This window comes from Mustela putorius, unplaced genomic scaffold (genome assembly GCF_011764305.1).
Source record: "Mustela putorius furo isolate JIRA1106 unplaced genomic scaffold, ASM1176430v1.1 tig00003859_pilon_pilon_pilon, whole genome shotgun sequence".
Taxonomy (NCBI): domain Eukaryota; kingdom Metazoa; phylum Chordata; class Mammalia; order Carnivora; family Mustelidae; genus Mustela; species Mustela putorius.
In genome coordinates this window covers 11831033-11849459 of record NW_025422011.1, presented here as the reverse complement: position 1 = coordinate 11849459, position 18427 = coordinate 11831033, and the positions used below count along the sequence as shown (strand labels likewise).

Here is an 18427-nt window from a genome sequence, read left to right as displayed (position 1 = left end):
ATAATTTGGGGGACATGTTGGGATTCTTTCTGACCATATAAATATTTAATTTACTCAGAGAGTTGATGAAAAAGTAACTTAAAAAAACTTGTATGGCATTGGTATTAGGAGCTAGATTACAGTAGACCGAATTAGGACCTTTTTGGTTATGAATGACAGAATCCAAGCATATAAGACTTAACTAAAAAGAAGTAATTGACTCCTATAACGAAAAGGTTCAAACCCTATTTTCTTTGGGCCCAGTTTGATCCAGGTGCTTATATGATCTCTTCCAGAAATTCTCTCTTTGTCACTTGGCCTTGCCCTGGGCTGGCATCGTCTTCCGGCCCAATGGGGTGGCCCCTGACACGTTCAGGTTTATCTCATCCTTATTGTTCACAGTCTACGGGAACCAAAGTGCTTTTTTTGGTGGCATTCCAGTAAAAATCCTGGGATTAGCTCTCAGTGGACCCATGTGGACTGTGTGCCCATTTCTGGAGTAGTAACTGTGGTCAAGGGGATAAAATGTCCCAATCAACCAGGCCTGACTATTCCCACTCCTGGAACCTGGGTGGGGCAGCCCCACTCAAACAAAGCCCATGAACCCATCTGGAGAGAAGAGGTGTTTCCCTGAGGAAATCTCCTTCATAGAGGAAAGGAGAATGGATTCTGTGCAGGCAGAACAACAGCCTTCCATTCTAGCAGCCTTTTTTAGGTCTCATTAGCTAAATGAATTGTGGCATAATGAGTGAGAAGTAAAAGAAAAGATCAGAAGCCACAGGAGCCTAAGAGTAAAGGGGTAGTAGGACAGTGCCCTCTGTAGGGGCTGCTTTACTGGGGACAGGGCATGACTTTCAGGGAATACTGAGATGACCTTGGTCTCAGGCCTGTGAACCTCTTATTGATGAAACTAGTGTTAAATAGTCACCAAGACTGGTCACGCTTTTCTTCGGTATATAAAAAAAAAATGAGACTATTAAAACCAAGAAAAAAAAAGGGTCACTCTGTGTTCATGAATTGGAAGACTCGATTTTGTTAAGATGTCAGTACTGTCAAGAGCGATCTACAGATTCTGTGTGATCCCTACCAAAATCTCGGTGATTTTTTTTTTAATGCGGAGATGGAAGAATCCATCCTAGAATTCATATGGAATCTCAAGGAACCAAGAGTAGCCAAAACAATCTTGAAAAAGAAAAGTATAGTCAGAGGTTTCATGCTTTCTGATTTCAAAACTTATTACAGAGCTACAGTAATCAGAACCGTGTGGTAGTGACATAAAGACAGACATATAGACATGGAACAGAAGAGAGAATGCAAGCATAGATCTTTGCATATATGGTCAAATGATTTTTGACAAGGGTGTCAGGACCAGTCCATGGGGAAAAGACAGTCTTTTCAACCAATGGTATTAGAAAACTGGATAGCCACATATAAAAGAAGAAACTGGACCTTTATCTAATACCATATACAAAAATTAACTTCAAAGTGGATCAAAGACCTAAACATGAGAGCAAGAACTATAGGACTCTTTAAAAGAAAACAGAGGAAAAAACTTCATGGTACTGAATTTGGCTAAGATTTCCTGTATAGGACACCAAAAGTATAGGCAACAAAAGAAAACATAGATAAATTGCACTTCACCAAAATTGAACACCTCTGTGGATCAAAGGGTACAACTGACGATTAAAAGACAAGTCACAGATCGGGAAAAAATAATTGCCGATCGTATGTTGGATAGGGGACTAATATCTAGAATATATAAAGAACCCGTACAACTTAAAAATGTAAAAACAACCCCATAAAGAAATGAGCCAAGAGCTTAAATAGACATTTCTCCAAAGATCTGTAGATGATCAATGAGTGCACGAAAAAGATGCTTTCTCTGACTTATCATGAGAGAAATGCAAATCAAAACCATGAGATGCCACTCTGCATCTATAGGATGGCTATTATAAAAAAAGAGAATAACGAGAATTGGTAAGAGTGTGGACCAACTGGAACTCTGGACACTGCTGGCAAGCATCTCAAATGATGTAGCTCTGTGGAAAATGGTATCATGGTTCCTTAAAAAATTAAACAGGATCTAGCAATTCTGCTTCTTCTGGGCATATACTCCAAAGAATCAAAAGCAGGGACTCGACCATATTTGTAGACTTATATTCATAGCTGCATTATTCACATGAGCCAAAAGGTGGAAGCAACCCCAGCGTCCATCCATGGATGAATGGATAAGAAATGTCTTATATCCGTATGACGGGATGTTCTTCATCTCTAAAAAGGAAGGAAATACCCATGCTAGAACCTGGACGAACCTGGGGGACATTATGCAGAGTGAAATAAGCCAGTCGCAAAGAGACAAATACTGTAGGATTCCACTCGTAAGAGGTGTTCAATTTTGTCAAATTAATAGAGACACAAAATAGAATAGAGACAAAAGTAGAATTTTGTCAAATTAATAGAGACACAAAGGTGGCTTTCGGGGGCTGGGAGAGGAAGCAATGGAGAGTTGTTTAATAGGTACAGAGTTTCAGTTTGGGAAGATGAAAAGTTCTGGAGATGGATGGGGATGATGGTGGCACAACCCCGTCATTGTGCGTAGTGCCACTGAGCTGTGTACTTAAAATGGTTAACGGGATGAAATTTATGTGTATTTTGCCACAATTTTTTTTTAAGTTACAATTTACCTGATTGAGTGTATATGTGTAGAGGTATCTATACTGCAAATTCTGTGGGCTTCCTTGGGATCCAGTGAGACTTAAGTTTTGTTGAAAAGCAAAAAATAGAATGTTCACGCTAGAGATAATGGTTGAAAAGTTATTTTAGTTATGATTTTCGCAGATGGCAGTATGGAGAGGTCTTTTGAATTGTTCAGAAAGAAGCACCTTTCTTTTGGCTCCCTGGAAAAGAGAGGCATGAGTACTTGTGGCTCAACCACTTTCCCAAAATACTTCCAGAGAGGAGAGAAAGAGTTGACCGGAAGTGTTGACTCAGTGTATCCTAAATCATGGGACTATAGGCTCTGTGGTAGAGAATTAAATAGAAACTTCCACTTATGGGGAGAAGTGGGAAAGAATGTGAAGAAGCTATTCTTGACAGTCGTCTTAAAAATAGCAGTTAAAAGGAAAGTTGCAGGGGTATTTATGTCTGATGTGTAAAGTTTTGGTAAAGACAGGATTTCAGTCAGCTCCCTATGGGAAGAGGGGGCACACTCAGATGAAGGTAATTTGACAAAAGTCTAATAAAAGGTACCCTGTGCAGAAGTGTGGGCAGGCTCTAGGGAAACCATGGGGTGAGTGCAGTACCAGAGGCTGTAAGTGTTGGGGCCTGACAAGGTGAGGAGAGGGAGCAGTTATAGGAAGCCAGAGGCCAGAGTTCCCCTACAGGAGCCAGGCTGTGGGGAGGGAGTCCCCGACCCTGGTTCTCAGACCTCACTCTTCTCCCTCTGTCCCATATCTGCCCGAGCTCCTTTTAGCTGAAGCCCGAGGGAAAGGAGCCCACTGAGGTGGTCCATAAGGGTCTGTCTCTGGGGGTCTGGAACAGAACACAGGTGGGAGGGTGGCGGGCGCATCTGGAAGGGGGAGGTGCAGACACCAGGATAGAAGCCCACACTGTCTCACCCAATCAAATGACTTCCTACTGCATCTGTTTTTCGAATCTCATCTGTGGGATATTTTTGTCCATACATTGACCCAGAAAACAGCATTTTCCTGTAACTGAAAAACTGACTTCGACAAAATTCGAGAAGAAAACCACACCATCTCGTAGTAATATTTACATATTCTATATTGAATTTAATAGGTCGCAGGAAATGTAATCACTCTCTAAAGAGGCTATTTTATATTTCTGAATTCCTTTTGGAATCAGGTTTTAATCACTCTGTCTGTTCCCTAAGCTGGTGATCAGCTGTGTAGGAACTTAAAGATTTCCCCCAGAATCTAACTCGGGCTTTCTCTGAGCAGTTGAGCCCTCTTAGATGTAACATTTCTATGCTCTATTTTGTATTTTCAGAACCATAAAAGTAACCTGAGGCTCTGTAGCCCCTGGAAAAGATACACACACCCGTTAAAACCTGAAGTCAGACTGCCTGGTTTCGAATCCTGGCTACATCACTTATTATCTGTGTGATTGGGGGCGAGTCTCTTGATCATTCTGGGCCTCAGTTTCCTCCTCTGTAAAATGGAGTCCTAACTGGATACCCCTCACAGGGCTGTGGTGAGCCTTGAATGAGAGCACGAGCCCGAGGCCCGACATGCAGAGAGTAACCATAAATGATGAGTGTTGTTATTCTTGTCTCTTCCTTGCTCTTTTGCCCCTCCCTTTCATTTCCCCCCCTCAACTTCTGCCTAAATTTCTCCCACGGCCTCATGAAACAGACCCTCATCTTATGGGGCGTGTCTCCCTCCCCTTCCCTCCATTCAGATGGTGAGCACATCCAACGCCTCCCAGACAGTCACTTTGGTGTATGTGGTCGGCAATCGGAGCTCCTTCCTCAACGGCACGGTCGCCAGCAGCCTCCTCCGCCAGCTCTCGGCTGAGCTGGTTGGGTTCTACCTCACCTACCCGCCGCTCACCATTGCCGAACGTGAGTATGCCCACACCACACCGGGACGCTGCCTTTCCCCTGAGACCCCAGGGTCCTTTCTCTGTTTAACAAACATCTATTGCACATACTAACTCTTTTATCATAAAATAACTGGAATTGGTGATAAACCAGGATTGAATTGATGACAAGTTTATTGCACATTGAAAGTAAGTCCTCGCTAGGCGCCTTTAGCTTTCATATATCTTCCGTTGTCGAATCCTCATAGAGCACCCTGTAAGGGGGTACAAAGTGAGCCCCACTTTGCAAAGGGGAAAACTGAAGTTCCAAGAGGTTCACGAAATGCTCACTCTCATGTAGCTAATGAGACATGGAACGTGGGGTTTGGACCCAAGCTGCTCGCCTTTGAACTGACAGTAACTGCCCCATAGGGCATCTGTCCCTGTGGCAATCTGGGTTGCGATGATTTCCCCCACTTCTGCCATCAGCAAATGTTGAACGGCCTTCGGCCCTTGTGCTGGCTGTAGGTATCACAACCCAGCTCATTTGCAATCAGCATCGTGACTTCGCTGCATGAATTCTTCATAGTCAGTCCCCTGGCCTGTCTTCCTCTGACGCTTCAGTTGCATAACCCTCATTACCGTGCAGCAGGCACAGACTCCAAAGACAACATGGCCTACATTATGTACCCAAACACTTACTTGGTAGCCAAAGGAAGTCAAGATTGGTGCTGTTAAATTCAATTGTTGATACATTTCTCAAGGTCACTGGTTACGGTTTGGTGTTTTTTTTAAGCACATATTAGCAAGATTGCTTCTATATCCTTCTGTGGTTACATTTGATACTGTGACTAAATAAAAGGGTGTGTGTGGATGTACCTAGCACAGAGTAGCCACTAAGAAATTTGTTTTGAATGTTTAATGGCAGGCTTTTGTGAATTTCCATATAGTAAGGAAAGATGAGTCTGGATTTTAGGGAAAGGTGATCTCAGGAAAGATGGCATTCATTATGTCACATGGCAGCCATGAAGAATTTATTTTCTTTCCTCTTGACATTCTGATAATTACAACTAAAATTTATTGAGCACTTACTAGGTGGCAGGCACTGCACTAAACCCTTTCCATGAATTAACTCTTATGGTCACCATACCTGCAAAAATATGGGACTTTTTGTCACAAACATTTGGCTAATAATCCACTTAGTCCTTAACACTGGAAAAATCCTTTCAAGAGATGATCATTCCTAAAAACATTAGTGATGGTTGGGAAATTTTCACAAAGAAAGTCAGAATTACTTCTAGCTGTGAGTCTTGATAATGAAGACATTCCACTTGAGAAGCTTTTGATGGAAAAAAAGAGAATAGAAATCCACAAACCCTAGAAAACTCTTCATCTGAAAGTTAGCCTTTTACTGAGTGTTTTACTTTTCAAAACAGTAAGATAGTGTTGGCCTGCATGTCCTGGAGTTCCCTGAGAATGTTAAAGCCAAATTTAGCTATTTGATATTTTGTCACCTGTGTCCACTTTTCTTAATAATATTTGCATATAAAACCTGTGAAACTAATTTGGTGTGTTTCTTCTTCATTTTAGCGCTGGAATATCCTAACCTTGATATATCAGAAACAACCAGAGACTATTGGGTAATTACAGGTAATCTCTTATTTTATTCTCCTTCCCCCCTATCAGGTTGTTTTGTTTTGTTTTGTTTTGTTTTGTTTTTAAACTGCATGTCAGAAGAAGACACCAAAATTTTAAAAATAGTAATTATTATAGTTATAATAATTAAAACTGCATGCTATTCAGTGATAGGTTCAGCAGCTTTTCTTTGGTCCTGTTTTATGTCAAGGAATTACTTCCATGGAGCCAGAAGTGGGTAAATAAGGCTAAGAAAAGATATCACTGAAGGTGAATCTTATTAGATACACATTCGAAACAGCAACCTATAAAGTCCACTGGCATCCTCTTTGCAAAATGTAGACCAATCAGAAGGTATGGCGGTAACCTGTGGATGTCTGGGGTATGTCCATGGGAATGGTTGTTTACTTAAAAAGATGGTAGGCCTTTCCACACTGCCCTACAAAACCCCAGTGAGAGGTAGAGGAATGCCGGGCATGCACTTCTCTCTTTCCCCTGGCACACGCCCCACACCTACACTAGTCCTGGTGGAGCCCAGGCGTGTCCTGACAGAAAGGGCGGATGGAAGTAGAGGGTGTTTGGGTGACATTTTCTTTTTCTCCTTGACATTTGCCAGCTGAGCTTTACGAAACAGCAAAAAAAAAGTTCTTGTTTGTGTTTTTCCAAAGCCAGACAGTTGCTCTCAAAATCTTACAGAAACAAGCGTTGGGAGCAGAGAAGACAGATGTTGGTGGGGGAAGTGACCAGCCCAGCTGTCCATGGCAGTGGAGGGTGGAGGGGAGGGTATTAGCTTGGTGGGGCTGCCGTAACAAAGTACCACAGACTTTTGGGGCTTCAGAAGCAGGAATTTATTTTCTCATCATTCTGGAGGCTGGAAGTCTGACAGCAAAGCATCAGCATGCTTGGTTTCTTCTGAAGTCTCTCTCCTTGGCTTGTAGATGGCCGTCTTTCCTCTACGTCTTCCCTCTGTGTGCGTCTATGTCCTAACCTCCTCTTCTAGTAAGGACACCTGGTATACTGGATTAGGGCCCACCCGTAGGAGCTTATTTTACCCTAATCACCTCTTTTAGGGCTTTGTCTCCAAATACAGTCCCATTCTGTGGTACACGGGGTTAGGTCTTGAATCTATGCGTTGTGGGAGGATACAATTGAACCCATAAAAAAGAGGGAGGAAGATCCTACAAGTCATGGAGGGTGTGCCTGGAAACCTCACTCCCATCAACCCTGCCCCATCCCCTCTCTCACATGCTGTCCCAAACAGCAATAGCTAGGGTGCTGCCTAGATTCCTACCAAAGGAGCCCACCCACTGCTCAGGGAGGCCTGCTCAAGACCGCTCTGAACCCGCAGAAAATTGCATTTCTTTCTCCCCCACAGAACTATGGCTATGCAGAGATTATTTTACCTACTAAGAAGGGAAACTAAAGAAATGTGTTTTAAAAGGGAAAAAGGGGCACCTGGTTGGCCCAGTCAGTTAAGTGTCCTTCTGACTCTTGGTTTTGGCTCAGGTCATGATCTCAAGGTCCTGAAGTCAAGCCCTGCATTGGGCTCGGACCTGGGCATTGAGTCAGCTTGAGATTCTCTCTCTCTGCCTCTGCTCCTCTGACCCCTTCCCCAGTCCCCTGATGCTCTCAAAAGAAAGAAAGAAAAGAAAAAAAAAGAAAGAAGGAAAAGAGAGGAAAGAAGGAAACGAAAGAAAGGAAAAACCCAGAGTTTATGCCCAAGAGGGAGATGCAGTTTTGAAACAGCAGGTTATATAACACTTCCAAAATCATGTTTCCTCCACCAGGAACACTGCTTTTTAACTTTGCAGATGTCTCTGCTTCTGTGAACTGTGAGGTTTCCATTAAATGGCAACACACCTGCCCTTAAACACAGGCTGTCCTTACAACCTCCCTGTGTACCTGGGTCTCGTCCTGCCTCTGTTTTAATGACATAACCTTCACGAAGTCATCCTGGGACGTCACCTTTGCCCACCTGCCAATGTAGTGCTGGTGATCAGAGTGAACAGTGGCCCCTGCCACCATGTTTGGGGCTAGTTGTGTCAGTGCCGGCAGAAGGGGCTAGAAGCAGTCTCAGCATGACCCTCCTTCCTTCCCTTGGGCTCAGGACCCACTTGCTACATTCATGGCAGCCACCTCTGGCCTTTGACCATCATTTACAGAACGGGTAGGAGTTAGGACCCGAGAGGAAGATAGCCTTGTTCATCCAGCTGTGAGGCACAGCTCCTGAATCCGCTCTACCCTTGGCTCCCAGAAGTCCCAGACATGGGCACTCTGTCTTCTGCTCATTGCCGACAGCTCAGCGGATGGGGAGCAACTGTCCTTGCTGTTGTTGATATTATGAAATGACGTGTTTCCACCTGCTTTCCCACTAAACTGATATTAAATGTGTTTTGAGGAGCCTGGGTGACTCAGTCGGGTCAGCATCCAACTCTCGGTTTTGGCTCAGGTCATGATCTCAGGGTCCTAAGATCAAGCCCCACATCGAGCTCCGTGCTCAGCATGGAATCTGCTTGGGATTCTCTACCTCTCTCTCTGCCCCTTCCCGTGCTCATGTGCATGCTCTCTCTCGCTCTCTCTCTCTCTAAAACAAATAAAATCTTTTAAAAATATATATGTTTTTGCCCTCTGTACACTTCTCCCCCTTCGGAGCGTGGGTCCCTCACTGGTGGAAAAGCAGTGGCTTAGTTAGGGCACTTCCTACGGCCCCCTCTGCTGTGCATGGATCTTGTGGTCAGGGCTGTATGGAGGAGGCAGGATAGTGACACATACTTAATGCTGCTGCCTCACAGAGGTCAGAGCTCATCTTAGGCTTGTCCACTGGTCTTTAGTGCACCAACAGACTCAGAATATCCCAGACCCAGCAGTCTCGGGATTTCTTCCAGTCTCAGCCCTGCTGCGGCTAACCTAGTGTGTCCTTGAGCAGGTCACTCAGGCCCTCTGGATGTCACGCTGTCCCCTGTGGAGTGAGAAGATAGGAGCTGAGCATTCTGTTTCTTTTCACTCTGAATGTATGGGATTCAATGACACATAAAACAATTCAGCTTCAATATAGGCAGCTGAACCAGGCCGTGCCGACTATTGGAAGTTTAGAGCCCAGTGCAGTCATCAATAAAGAAGGACTAACAGACCAGTGATGTAACAGCCCCTGAATCTTCTGGAGAGCTCCCATGTTCACAGTTGGGGACTTGCCCGCCTCCTGTAAGGCCGAGTCAGTGGTGGCTAAGTGTGGGTGCCCAGGGCCTCCAGCTGATGTACTGAAGCGTGTTGTCTTCCTGGGCACCTGGGCCAGCATCCAAACTCCCCTCCTGCTTCTGGGCCACTCTGAGACACACACACACACACCCTTTTGAAACCCTTCTAGGTGGGCAGAGAGGCCTGGGAGCCCGAGGCCTGCTGAACTTCTCAGGGGAAAGGAAAGAAGCCACCATCTGGGAACATAGTTTTTTCTTCCTCTGGGAAAAAAAGTGTCTAACCAAGAAGGGGCACATTTGAGCAAACAGCAACAGCTAACATTTACGGGCATCATCTCAAGTGCTTTGTAGCTCTCTGCTCAAAGCATTGTTTCTAAGTATCTGTTCTCCTTAATGACACAATCAAGAATAGATTATGATCCCTGTGTTTTCAGGTGATGAACCAGGGTCCAGAGGAACTAAATGACTTGCTTGAGGGTACTCAGCAAGGGGGGAGCCAGGATACAAAACCAGACCCCTGGCTCCAACCCTTAGTTCTTCTCCAGCTGCCTCCTAAGGAGGACACATTCTCCTTGCAAACAGCGGTGAGGCACATGGGAACTGTCCAGCTGTAGGTTCCGTATAACTCTGTGGGAGGTTCCCATGGCCTCCTGCACCTTCCTGAAGGCTGTGGTTTGGTTTGGGTTTTGTTTTCCCTCAATTTAAAAAATTGGGGTAAAATACACATCACATGCAATTTACTGTTTTAACCACGTATAAGCGTACGGTTCAGTGGTATTAAGTACATTCACAGTGCCGGGTAGCCATCACCACTTCCTATTTCCAGAACTTTTTCGTCACCTGGGGTCTTTGTCCCTTTCTTTGATGTCTGCCCTTGAGTCTTCACTGGGATTCCCTTAGAGTAACCCGTGATGATGCACTTTGACTGTCCTGTGTCCCCACTCTTGCTCTGGTCTGATAGTCAGGAGACACCAACTTAGAAGTCGTCCCTTGGGGTGCATCTGGGTGGCTCAGTTGGTTAACCATCTGACTCTTGATCTTAGCTCAGCTCTTGATCTCAGGGTTGTGAGTTCAAGCCCTGTGTTGGGCTCCACGCTGGGTGTCGAGCTGATTTTTTTTTTTTTAAGACTTTATTTGTCAGAAAGAGAGAGAGAGCACAAGCAGGAAGAGTGGCAGGCAGAGAGAGAAGCAGGCTCCGCGATGAGCAAGGAGTCCCATGTGGGACTTGATCCCAGGACACTGGGATCATGACCCAAGCCAAAGGCAGCGGCCCAACCAACTGAGCTACCCAGGCATCCCTGGAGCGGATTTTAAAAAGAAAAAAAAAAAAAAGGAGTAATCTTTCAGCAGTGGTTCTCTAATTTTACTAGAGGCATATCTTTGACGCTGCAGGAACGTGGCTCTCCTCTCTGGGGCCAGGAGGTAAGCTGGCCCTCCCCAGCCTAACAGCTGTGTCAGAGGGATTCTGAGGGTCCTCTCCGGGACTGGCCACAGAGCAGACGGTGCCGACCTGTCTTCTCTCTGTTTGCAAGAATTCTGCTGACAGACGAGCTGGGAGTCCCTCACAAGGGCCCTAGAAAGAGAGCTGCTTTATGCCCTCCATGGGGATTATTGGGCAATTGTGATTCTGAAGAAGTAATTTCGGAGACTCAGCTGTGGGTTTTACTTTTCTCTTGATCAGTTGCAGCGTCATCTTCTGGATCGCAGTGCTGACCGGTGCTTGTTCTGGGCCTGCTCAGAACGTGTTCACGATGACAACTTGTGCTTTCTGTTCAGGCTATTTCCATATCCCTGTAGATGGGTGGTATGAATGGCCCTTGGCTGGACTGTGGTAGAATAAATTCTGTTAATGAAAAACCTTATATTATATCCCCAGCCTGTTGTAAGTTTGTGTCTCCTTAAAAAGATAAGAATTTTTTTTTTTTTTTTTTTTTTTTTAGCATTCTTGACTTCAGGGCTGACTGTGTTTGGAGACAATGTCTGTGTGTTTGGGGTGCCCTGCATTTCCCAGAGGACTTGGAGGAAGGACTGGGCTTTGGGGGTAGATGGCAAAAGGAAATCGTTCCTATAGGAAGTGACCTTTCAGTCCAGGGATGTTCCTGGTGTTCATGGGGGTCTCCTCCACGCATCCAGGAGCTGTTGCCTGGAGGCCCATCATTAACCCTTACCTTCCCAGAGAGCTCAGGGTATAGAGGAAACCCAGCCATGCAGGAGGACTGGAAAGAGGAGTTTCATGTACTATCTGTGCACCAGACATTGTGCTAAGCTGCTTTATACCTGAGAGGCTGTGGGTCACTTTTAGGGTGCATCCCCAAAGGACCCCCTAGAGGAGGGGGAGATGAGAACATGGAACAGGGTGGTTTGTCGAGATGTGAAGAACTGAGCTGCAGGCTGGAGCCCTGATGACTTCGCAAAGCTCCTGATGAAGTGAGGGTAGCCCTGAGCCAGGCCTTCTGAGTGGGGACCAGGGAAAGTTGCGATTAGTCATACCGCCGGCTAGGCTGTATTCCCATATGATCTAACAACACAGAACATCTTAAATAAGGTGTGGGTTCAGTACAACAGCATTAGGCATGTCACAGCTCATGGAGGAGAGAGCCTGGGTTTTGCAGTTACATAAGTGTGGGTTTGAAGCCTGATGGCGCCCGTCACTAGCTACATGGTCTTCGACAAACCCTATAACCTTCCAGCGTCTGTAACATGAAAACAGTGATTCCTGCCTCCTGGGGCTGTCGTGAGGGTGAAACTGGGTAAGGATGGCCAAGCCCAACTCGAGATAGGGCCCATGGCCCTGCGTGGCTGGTGCATTCCCAGGGCTGGCCGCGGTTTCTGCATCAGCGCGGACTCTGTCCTCTGAGCTGCCCCTCTGCCTTCTGCCTCCACAGTGCTCCAGGGCGTGGACAATTCGCTGGTGGGCCTGCACAACCAGAGCTTTGCCCGGGTCATGGAGCAGCGCCTGGCCCAGCTCTTCATGATGTCCCAGCAACAAGGCCGGCGGTTCAAACGGGCCACCACCCTGGGAAGCTACACCGTACAGGTGGGTGTGGCCAGAGCCACTGGGCTCTTTTAATGGACATGCGGGAGCATCCTGGGGCCAAGTAAACCATGCTGCGTGCAGAGGAGCAGGTCATCAACACGGCCCTTAGGTCTGGGGGGTTCATGGTCACGACCATCAGAATTGGTGGTGGGAGGGTGAGAGTGAGTTACATTCCCCTGAATGTCTTCCTCCTAGACTATAAGGTTTCAGAACAAATTCTGTACATGGGCACGTATTTATTAAACAAAAGTTACTGGGAAACAAGCACTGCTCCCCAACCTGTTCGGGAGATTGGACGGAATCCCAGACCTCGGGGCCATCCACTCCTGTGGGTGGCAGACACACAAACCAATTTTCCAGGGGCAGGATTCTGTGATCCTTAATTAGTCAGTTTCAACCAACAGAGCCCTCCACGTTCCTAACGGACAGGGGACCACGCAGGGACTTAGGCAAGGGAGCCGTAGCCCAGGCACTACTGCCCAAATCCCCATCCCATCTCTACCGAATGCCAGCGGCCTTCCATACCACTGCTGCCCCTTTATCGAAGGGCCACTCTTGAGATCCAGAAGTCGGAAGTGGCTGGAAGTGCCTGGGAATTCATGAGCGGCGAGGGTGTGAATACGACAGACAGCCTTCTTGCTTCCTGGCTAGGGGAATTCCGAAATGTGCGTGTTCAGTGTCTGCCAGAGCCTTCCCATGGAGTTAAGCGTTAGCTACCCGCTGTAGTAACTGGATTAATAATGTACCTCTCTCGAGTTCCCTGCCACCCCCCCATCACCTCCTGTCAGTCCGTGCCTCGCACCTCCCAGCTAATCTATAAGCACTCGACTCTGAGTCTGCTTCAGTATGACCAGTCAGACTCCATGGCCATCCCAAGGTAGGAGCGCCAAGCTTCTTTAGATTCTGGATTCAGTTCAAGCCAGAGTGGAAGCATCTCTAGCCATGTTCTAGCTGATCCTCATATCTTGAATACCACTAATTTCACCTAAGCGGAGAATGGATGGCTAATGTTTGTTATGCTAATTAGCAAGGCTCCTGGAGCAAGGGGTCAGAGTCCAGAAACCGGGCTGGTGGCTGTGTGGGTTTCCTAATTGGAATCTAGCCTTCTGCCTCTGGAGTGTGAACTGGTGATTGGCGATTGCCCCACGGAGGGTGTAACTTAACCCAGACATACAAACATATCACCCCATCTAAGAGGAAGTGTTTTAAAGGAAATTACAGCCATTACTCCAGTCTGTCTGCAGATCATGTCCCCAGGCAATTTTGAAAGTACAAAGAACTCATTTTCTGGAAGACACTTCCCTGCCTGAGTCTAGCATCATGCCCCGGAGGGAGACTCTGGGTCCTCCATTCACAGCTGGTGAATCTGACCCCCTGTCCTATTACTTGTTGCTTTCTGTCAGAGTCTTTGCAGTCTGTGACAGCCTGGGGCCAGGTAAATCCAGGGTTAAGTTCTTGTGCCAGGTTATGATTTACCCTCTGTGGGGTCCATGTGAACCGTGTAATTCACGCTTCTCCAGATAACAGAAAGGAAACCTTTGGGACTCAGCGAAATGGGATTTGCCTCAGCTGAAGGGAGAGAAAGAACAACCCTGTCATCCTGGTGTTATTTGTAAACCTAAGAAACATAACACATTCTACATGTCAACAAGAGACCAGCGAGGTAGTCTTTCCTCATTTCTTCTGAGTACTCGATGTGTGTGGCCCCATAGCTGCCCAGAAAGTCTGAGTGATGTAAGGAGGGATTTATTTCTGCAAATCCCTAGTTTACAGAGGCCGTTAGATGACCTTCTCACATGGCTCTTGGAGAAATCTTGGTAAGAAGAATTTGCTACGAAATTGAAATTGACATTGAGTGAAGTTATTAAATACTTGAATGCCCATTTACCTTCTAGCTCTCTGTACAAACACTGACCTTCCCTCCTCTCCCAGAAGGGACAGGAAGGGCAGGCCTGAATTTCCCAAATAAAACTCACTCTGCGTAGCTTTACATCATCCTTCTGCCCAGAGGCCTTTTTGCTGGGCTCAGATAATTTTAAAAGATGAGCCACTTTCATGAATATGGAAATGTATATGTCTAGAAAGTAAACATATTTCTCTAGTGAACATATCTGAAAAATTGAGTCTGAAGAAGAAATACATAGGACCAGTAAACATTTTATTTTTAATGTTTAACTCTATTTGCCATCAAAGTAATGCAAATTTTAACCACAAGTTACCATTTTCACCTGTCAAAGATTTCTAATGGTACTATCCAGTGTTGGTGAGGTTGCAATGAAATGGGCACTTCCAAGCACAGTAAATGGATATGACATCTATGGAGGGCAAGTGAGCAATTTAGACAAGAGCCTCCTAGATGGTCATGAACTTACTCCTGAAAGTTCATTCTGAGGAGATAGGGGTGAACACAGAGATGAGAGAGTAGAACAGTGTTTCTCAGACAGTGTCCAGAAAAATGGTCCTATAAGGTGTCCTGGGGCAAAGGGGCTCTGTGGGCCCTTCAATCTGGGCCAGGGTTCATCCTGTAGCCCCTTCTTGAAGATTCCCAAGGCCTACTGGCATGCCAAAAACTCTAGAAACACCTGCAGTAAAGAAATCCTTTAATTTTGTTCAGTGCACTGGTTTGTAAATTCAAGTGCCAATAAGAACCTTATTTTTAGGGGCACCTGTGTGGCTCAGTGGGTTAAGCCGCTGCCTTCGGCTCAGGTCATGATCTCAGGGTCCTGGGATCGAGTCCTGCGTCGGGCTCTCTGCTCAGCAGGCAGACTGCTTCCCTCTCTCTCTCTCTGCCTGCCTCTCTGCCTACTTGTGATCTCTCTCTGTCAAATAAATAAATAAAATCTTTAAAAAAAAAAAAGAAACCTTATTTTTAGTAATGCCTCTACTTCTCCAACATTTTATTATGAACATTTTTAAACACACAAAAGTGAAAAAATTATAGAACGAACACCAATAAAGTCACCATCTAGGTTCTACAATTAATAGCATGACTACATTACCTTTTAAGGTAACATATTATTTCCACACCATAGATCAGTTTGGACTGATCTAGAACTTCATATACATAAGTAAATTCCCTTTTGTGTGAAGCTTTTTTGACTCCAGTGGAGTGTTTTTTAGGTTCATGATGTTGTGTTATTCATGAGTTTATTCCTTTTCATCACTGAGTAACCTCCCCTTGTTTGAATATACTGCAGTTTGCTTACCCGTTTTTCTGCTGGGAGACCTCTAGACCTCTTCTAGTTTCCTGCTATTATAAACAAAGCTGCTATACACATTCTTCTACAAGTCTTTCTATGGCCATAGATTTTCATTTCTCTTAAGTGTGTAGGAGTAGAATTGCTGGTTCCTAGGATTGGTGTATGTTAGCTGACAAACTGCTAGACCTTTTCCCAAAGTTTACCATTTTCACTCCCGCCTACCAGATGTAGAGTTCCAGTTACTCCTCACACTCATCAACACTTGGTGTTGTCGGCCCTTATTTCAGTCATTCTGCTGGGGATAGTGGTATCCTGTGGTTTTACTTTTAATTTCCCCATTAAGCATTTTGTGTATGCTCCTTGACTATTCAGCTAACCTTCCTTTGTGAAGCGTCTGGTCAGATTTTTTTAAAACCTACTTTTTATTGGGTTGTAGTAGTATCTTTTTTTAATTGTTATGTATAGCAGACATACACAGGAGTATCAAGTCATGTAGACTTCAAAGAACACTAATAAAAGGAAGCCACAACCCAAAGCATAAGAACATTTCCCTTACCTTACCCCAGAAGACTTTTACGTGTCTTCTCTGATTATACATACTCCTTTCCTTTCTATCAGAGTTGAGTGTGCTTCTGAATTTTAAGTCATGCCTGTATTTTCTGTGAGGTTTAACCATCCATGTGTGTATATCCCTAAATACGACATCCTTTGGTTTTGCCTGTGTTTGAATTTTATATTCTGTGATTTGTTCCTTTTGCTCATTATCAGACTTTTGTATTCACCCATATTGATACAAATAGGCGTGGTATTTATACTACTCTATAATATTTCACTGTGTGACTATACCATAGCTTACTAATCCCTTCTACTGTTAGCTGATTTCAAGTTTTCTTTTTGTTTTTGTTTTTTTGCTGATGTGACAATATTGCTATAAACATTTCTGTAGTATTTTTTAACATCCTGTGAAGCTCATAATCTATAATATATACTTTGGAAAATGCTATACCATAATGTTTATCAGTTGTTAATTACAGTAGTGAAAACTTGATAACAAACCATTAAAAAATGTAGTGTTAATTGAGTTTATGAGGTATGCATGTAGTAGAACATTATGTAGATATAAAAATTTATGTTTTATATATTCATAATGATGATCAATTAGCCCCAAGACTGAAAAATGAGTAACAATTTAAGTGTTTGACAAAAAGTGATTTGTTAAATAAGTTTATGAGGTGAGCATTGCATAACCACTTGTGCTTTTGTTGCATTTAAGGTCACATAAGGATGCAAGGAAAAATAGCAATGTGTGATTCTATATAGGGAATAAGATAAATAATTTTGTAAAATACTAAATAAAAGGTTTGTGTGGAAAAAAACAAAGAATAGAGGCACAGGCTCCAGAATAATGTAATTAGCTTGGGGTGGAGGGATTACAAATTGTTCTTATTTTATTTCACTTCTTGATGCTTTTCTGTGTTTTCAAATTTTCTGTAGTGAATATGTATCACTTGCACAGGGAGAAAAGGCGACAAAGGTTATTTTAGAAAAGGAACTTTAAGTCCTGCTTTTATCTGAGATCTTTTGAATTACAGACATATAAGTTCATTTTTCTTTCCTCCCTGGCAATTGCAGGAGTTTGAAATTAGCAATCTTGTTTGAGAATAACCTAACATGCCCTGAATTAATGTGCAGGCCTATTTCCAAATGAGGCCAGAGTTCTCTGGAGGCTGGAAGACATCACCGTTTCAGCGTTTTCTTCTCCAGTCTCAAGCTGTTCTTTCCAGATGTTCATATTTTCAAACCCTTTTTCTCCTCCCTTTCTCTCCCTCCAGCCATAGCAGGGCTTCTTGAGATGCTGGTGATAGGGAGGTACACAGAGGTTGATGTCTAAAATATATGTTGCGGGTCCTGGTAGCCACGGAAGGCTCCGGCAATCGGGAGAGAGCCTGCGGATCGCTCCGGTAATTGCAGGTTGGTTCAGGATGCCCTGTAAACATGGCCTCTCTTTTTCCAAAAGATGGTAAAGATGCAGCGGGTGCCGGGACCCAAGGACCCAGCGGAGCTGACTTACTACACCCTGTACAACGGGAAGCCTTTGCTGGGGACTGCAGCTGCCAAGATCCTGAGCACCATTGACTCCCAAAGGATGGCCTTGACCCTGCATCATGTTGTCCTTCTGCAAGCTGACCGTAAGGGGATAGTCTTCCCGTTCATTACTTGTAACACCATTAAATGTTTCCTGCAAATTACAGTGATGCCCCAAGCTAACATTAACGGACCCGGACCTAAACATATTTGTGTTGGAGAAGATTCTTAAATCAGTCAGCTATTTCCTGTGTTGTTTGAAGCTGTAGGTTTTGGGTGAGGGATATGTTTTGGGTATTAGGATGATGATAATGGTATTGCTTTGCCCCAAGTCCTACCCACTCTTTCTCCTAGATAAATCACGATGGCTGAGATTGTATTGTCTGCTGGGGAATTAAAGATAATTTGGTTCAATAAGCATTTACGGAGTCCTGCATGCACTGTGCTCGGTGCTGCCGGACATACAGAAGGGGGCAAGACCTGGTCGCTATCTTTAAGGAGCAGAGAAGGAGTGAATGCAGATACAAAGGAGCAGAATGCGGGAGAGTACAGGGAGGAGGCGGAGGGATCCAGGGCTCAGGGGAGGGACAGTCTGCTCTGCAGGGCCACCCAGAAAGAATAAACAGAGAAAGCGCATGAGAAACGGTAGTTGCCCCCTCTGTGGCCGGCACTACGATTGCTGCCTTACAGAGCTTTCCTCACTTTCCCCTCTCACTGGGACAACCTCCTTCAGCTCCAAATCCCAGGTGTGGAACCGT

The 18427-nt window shown here is 44.9% G+C and overlaps 1 protein-coding gene across 6 annotated transcripts in view; it reads left to right on the top strand.

Moving 5' to 3' along the window:
• The window catches only part of KIAA1549L (KIAA1549 like), a 261000-nt gene that overhangs the window by 154868 nt on the left and 87705 nt on the right, over window positions 1-18427 (top strand). For all 6 annotated transcript variants that reach the window (XM_045066054.1, XM_045066052.1, XM_045066051.1 and 3 more), the window contains 4 exons: window positions 4399-4561; window positions 6109-6168; window positions 12233-12384; window positions 17602-17773. In XM_045066054.1, coding sequence (XP_044921989.1) covers window positions 4399-4561; window positions 6109-6168; window positions 12233-12384; window positions 17602-17773 — 547 coding nt within the window. The remainder of the gene's footprint in view (window positions 1-4398; window positions 4562-6108; window positions 6169-12232; window positions 12385-17601; window positions 17774-18427) is intronic.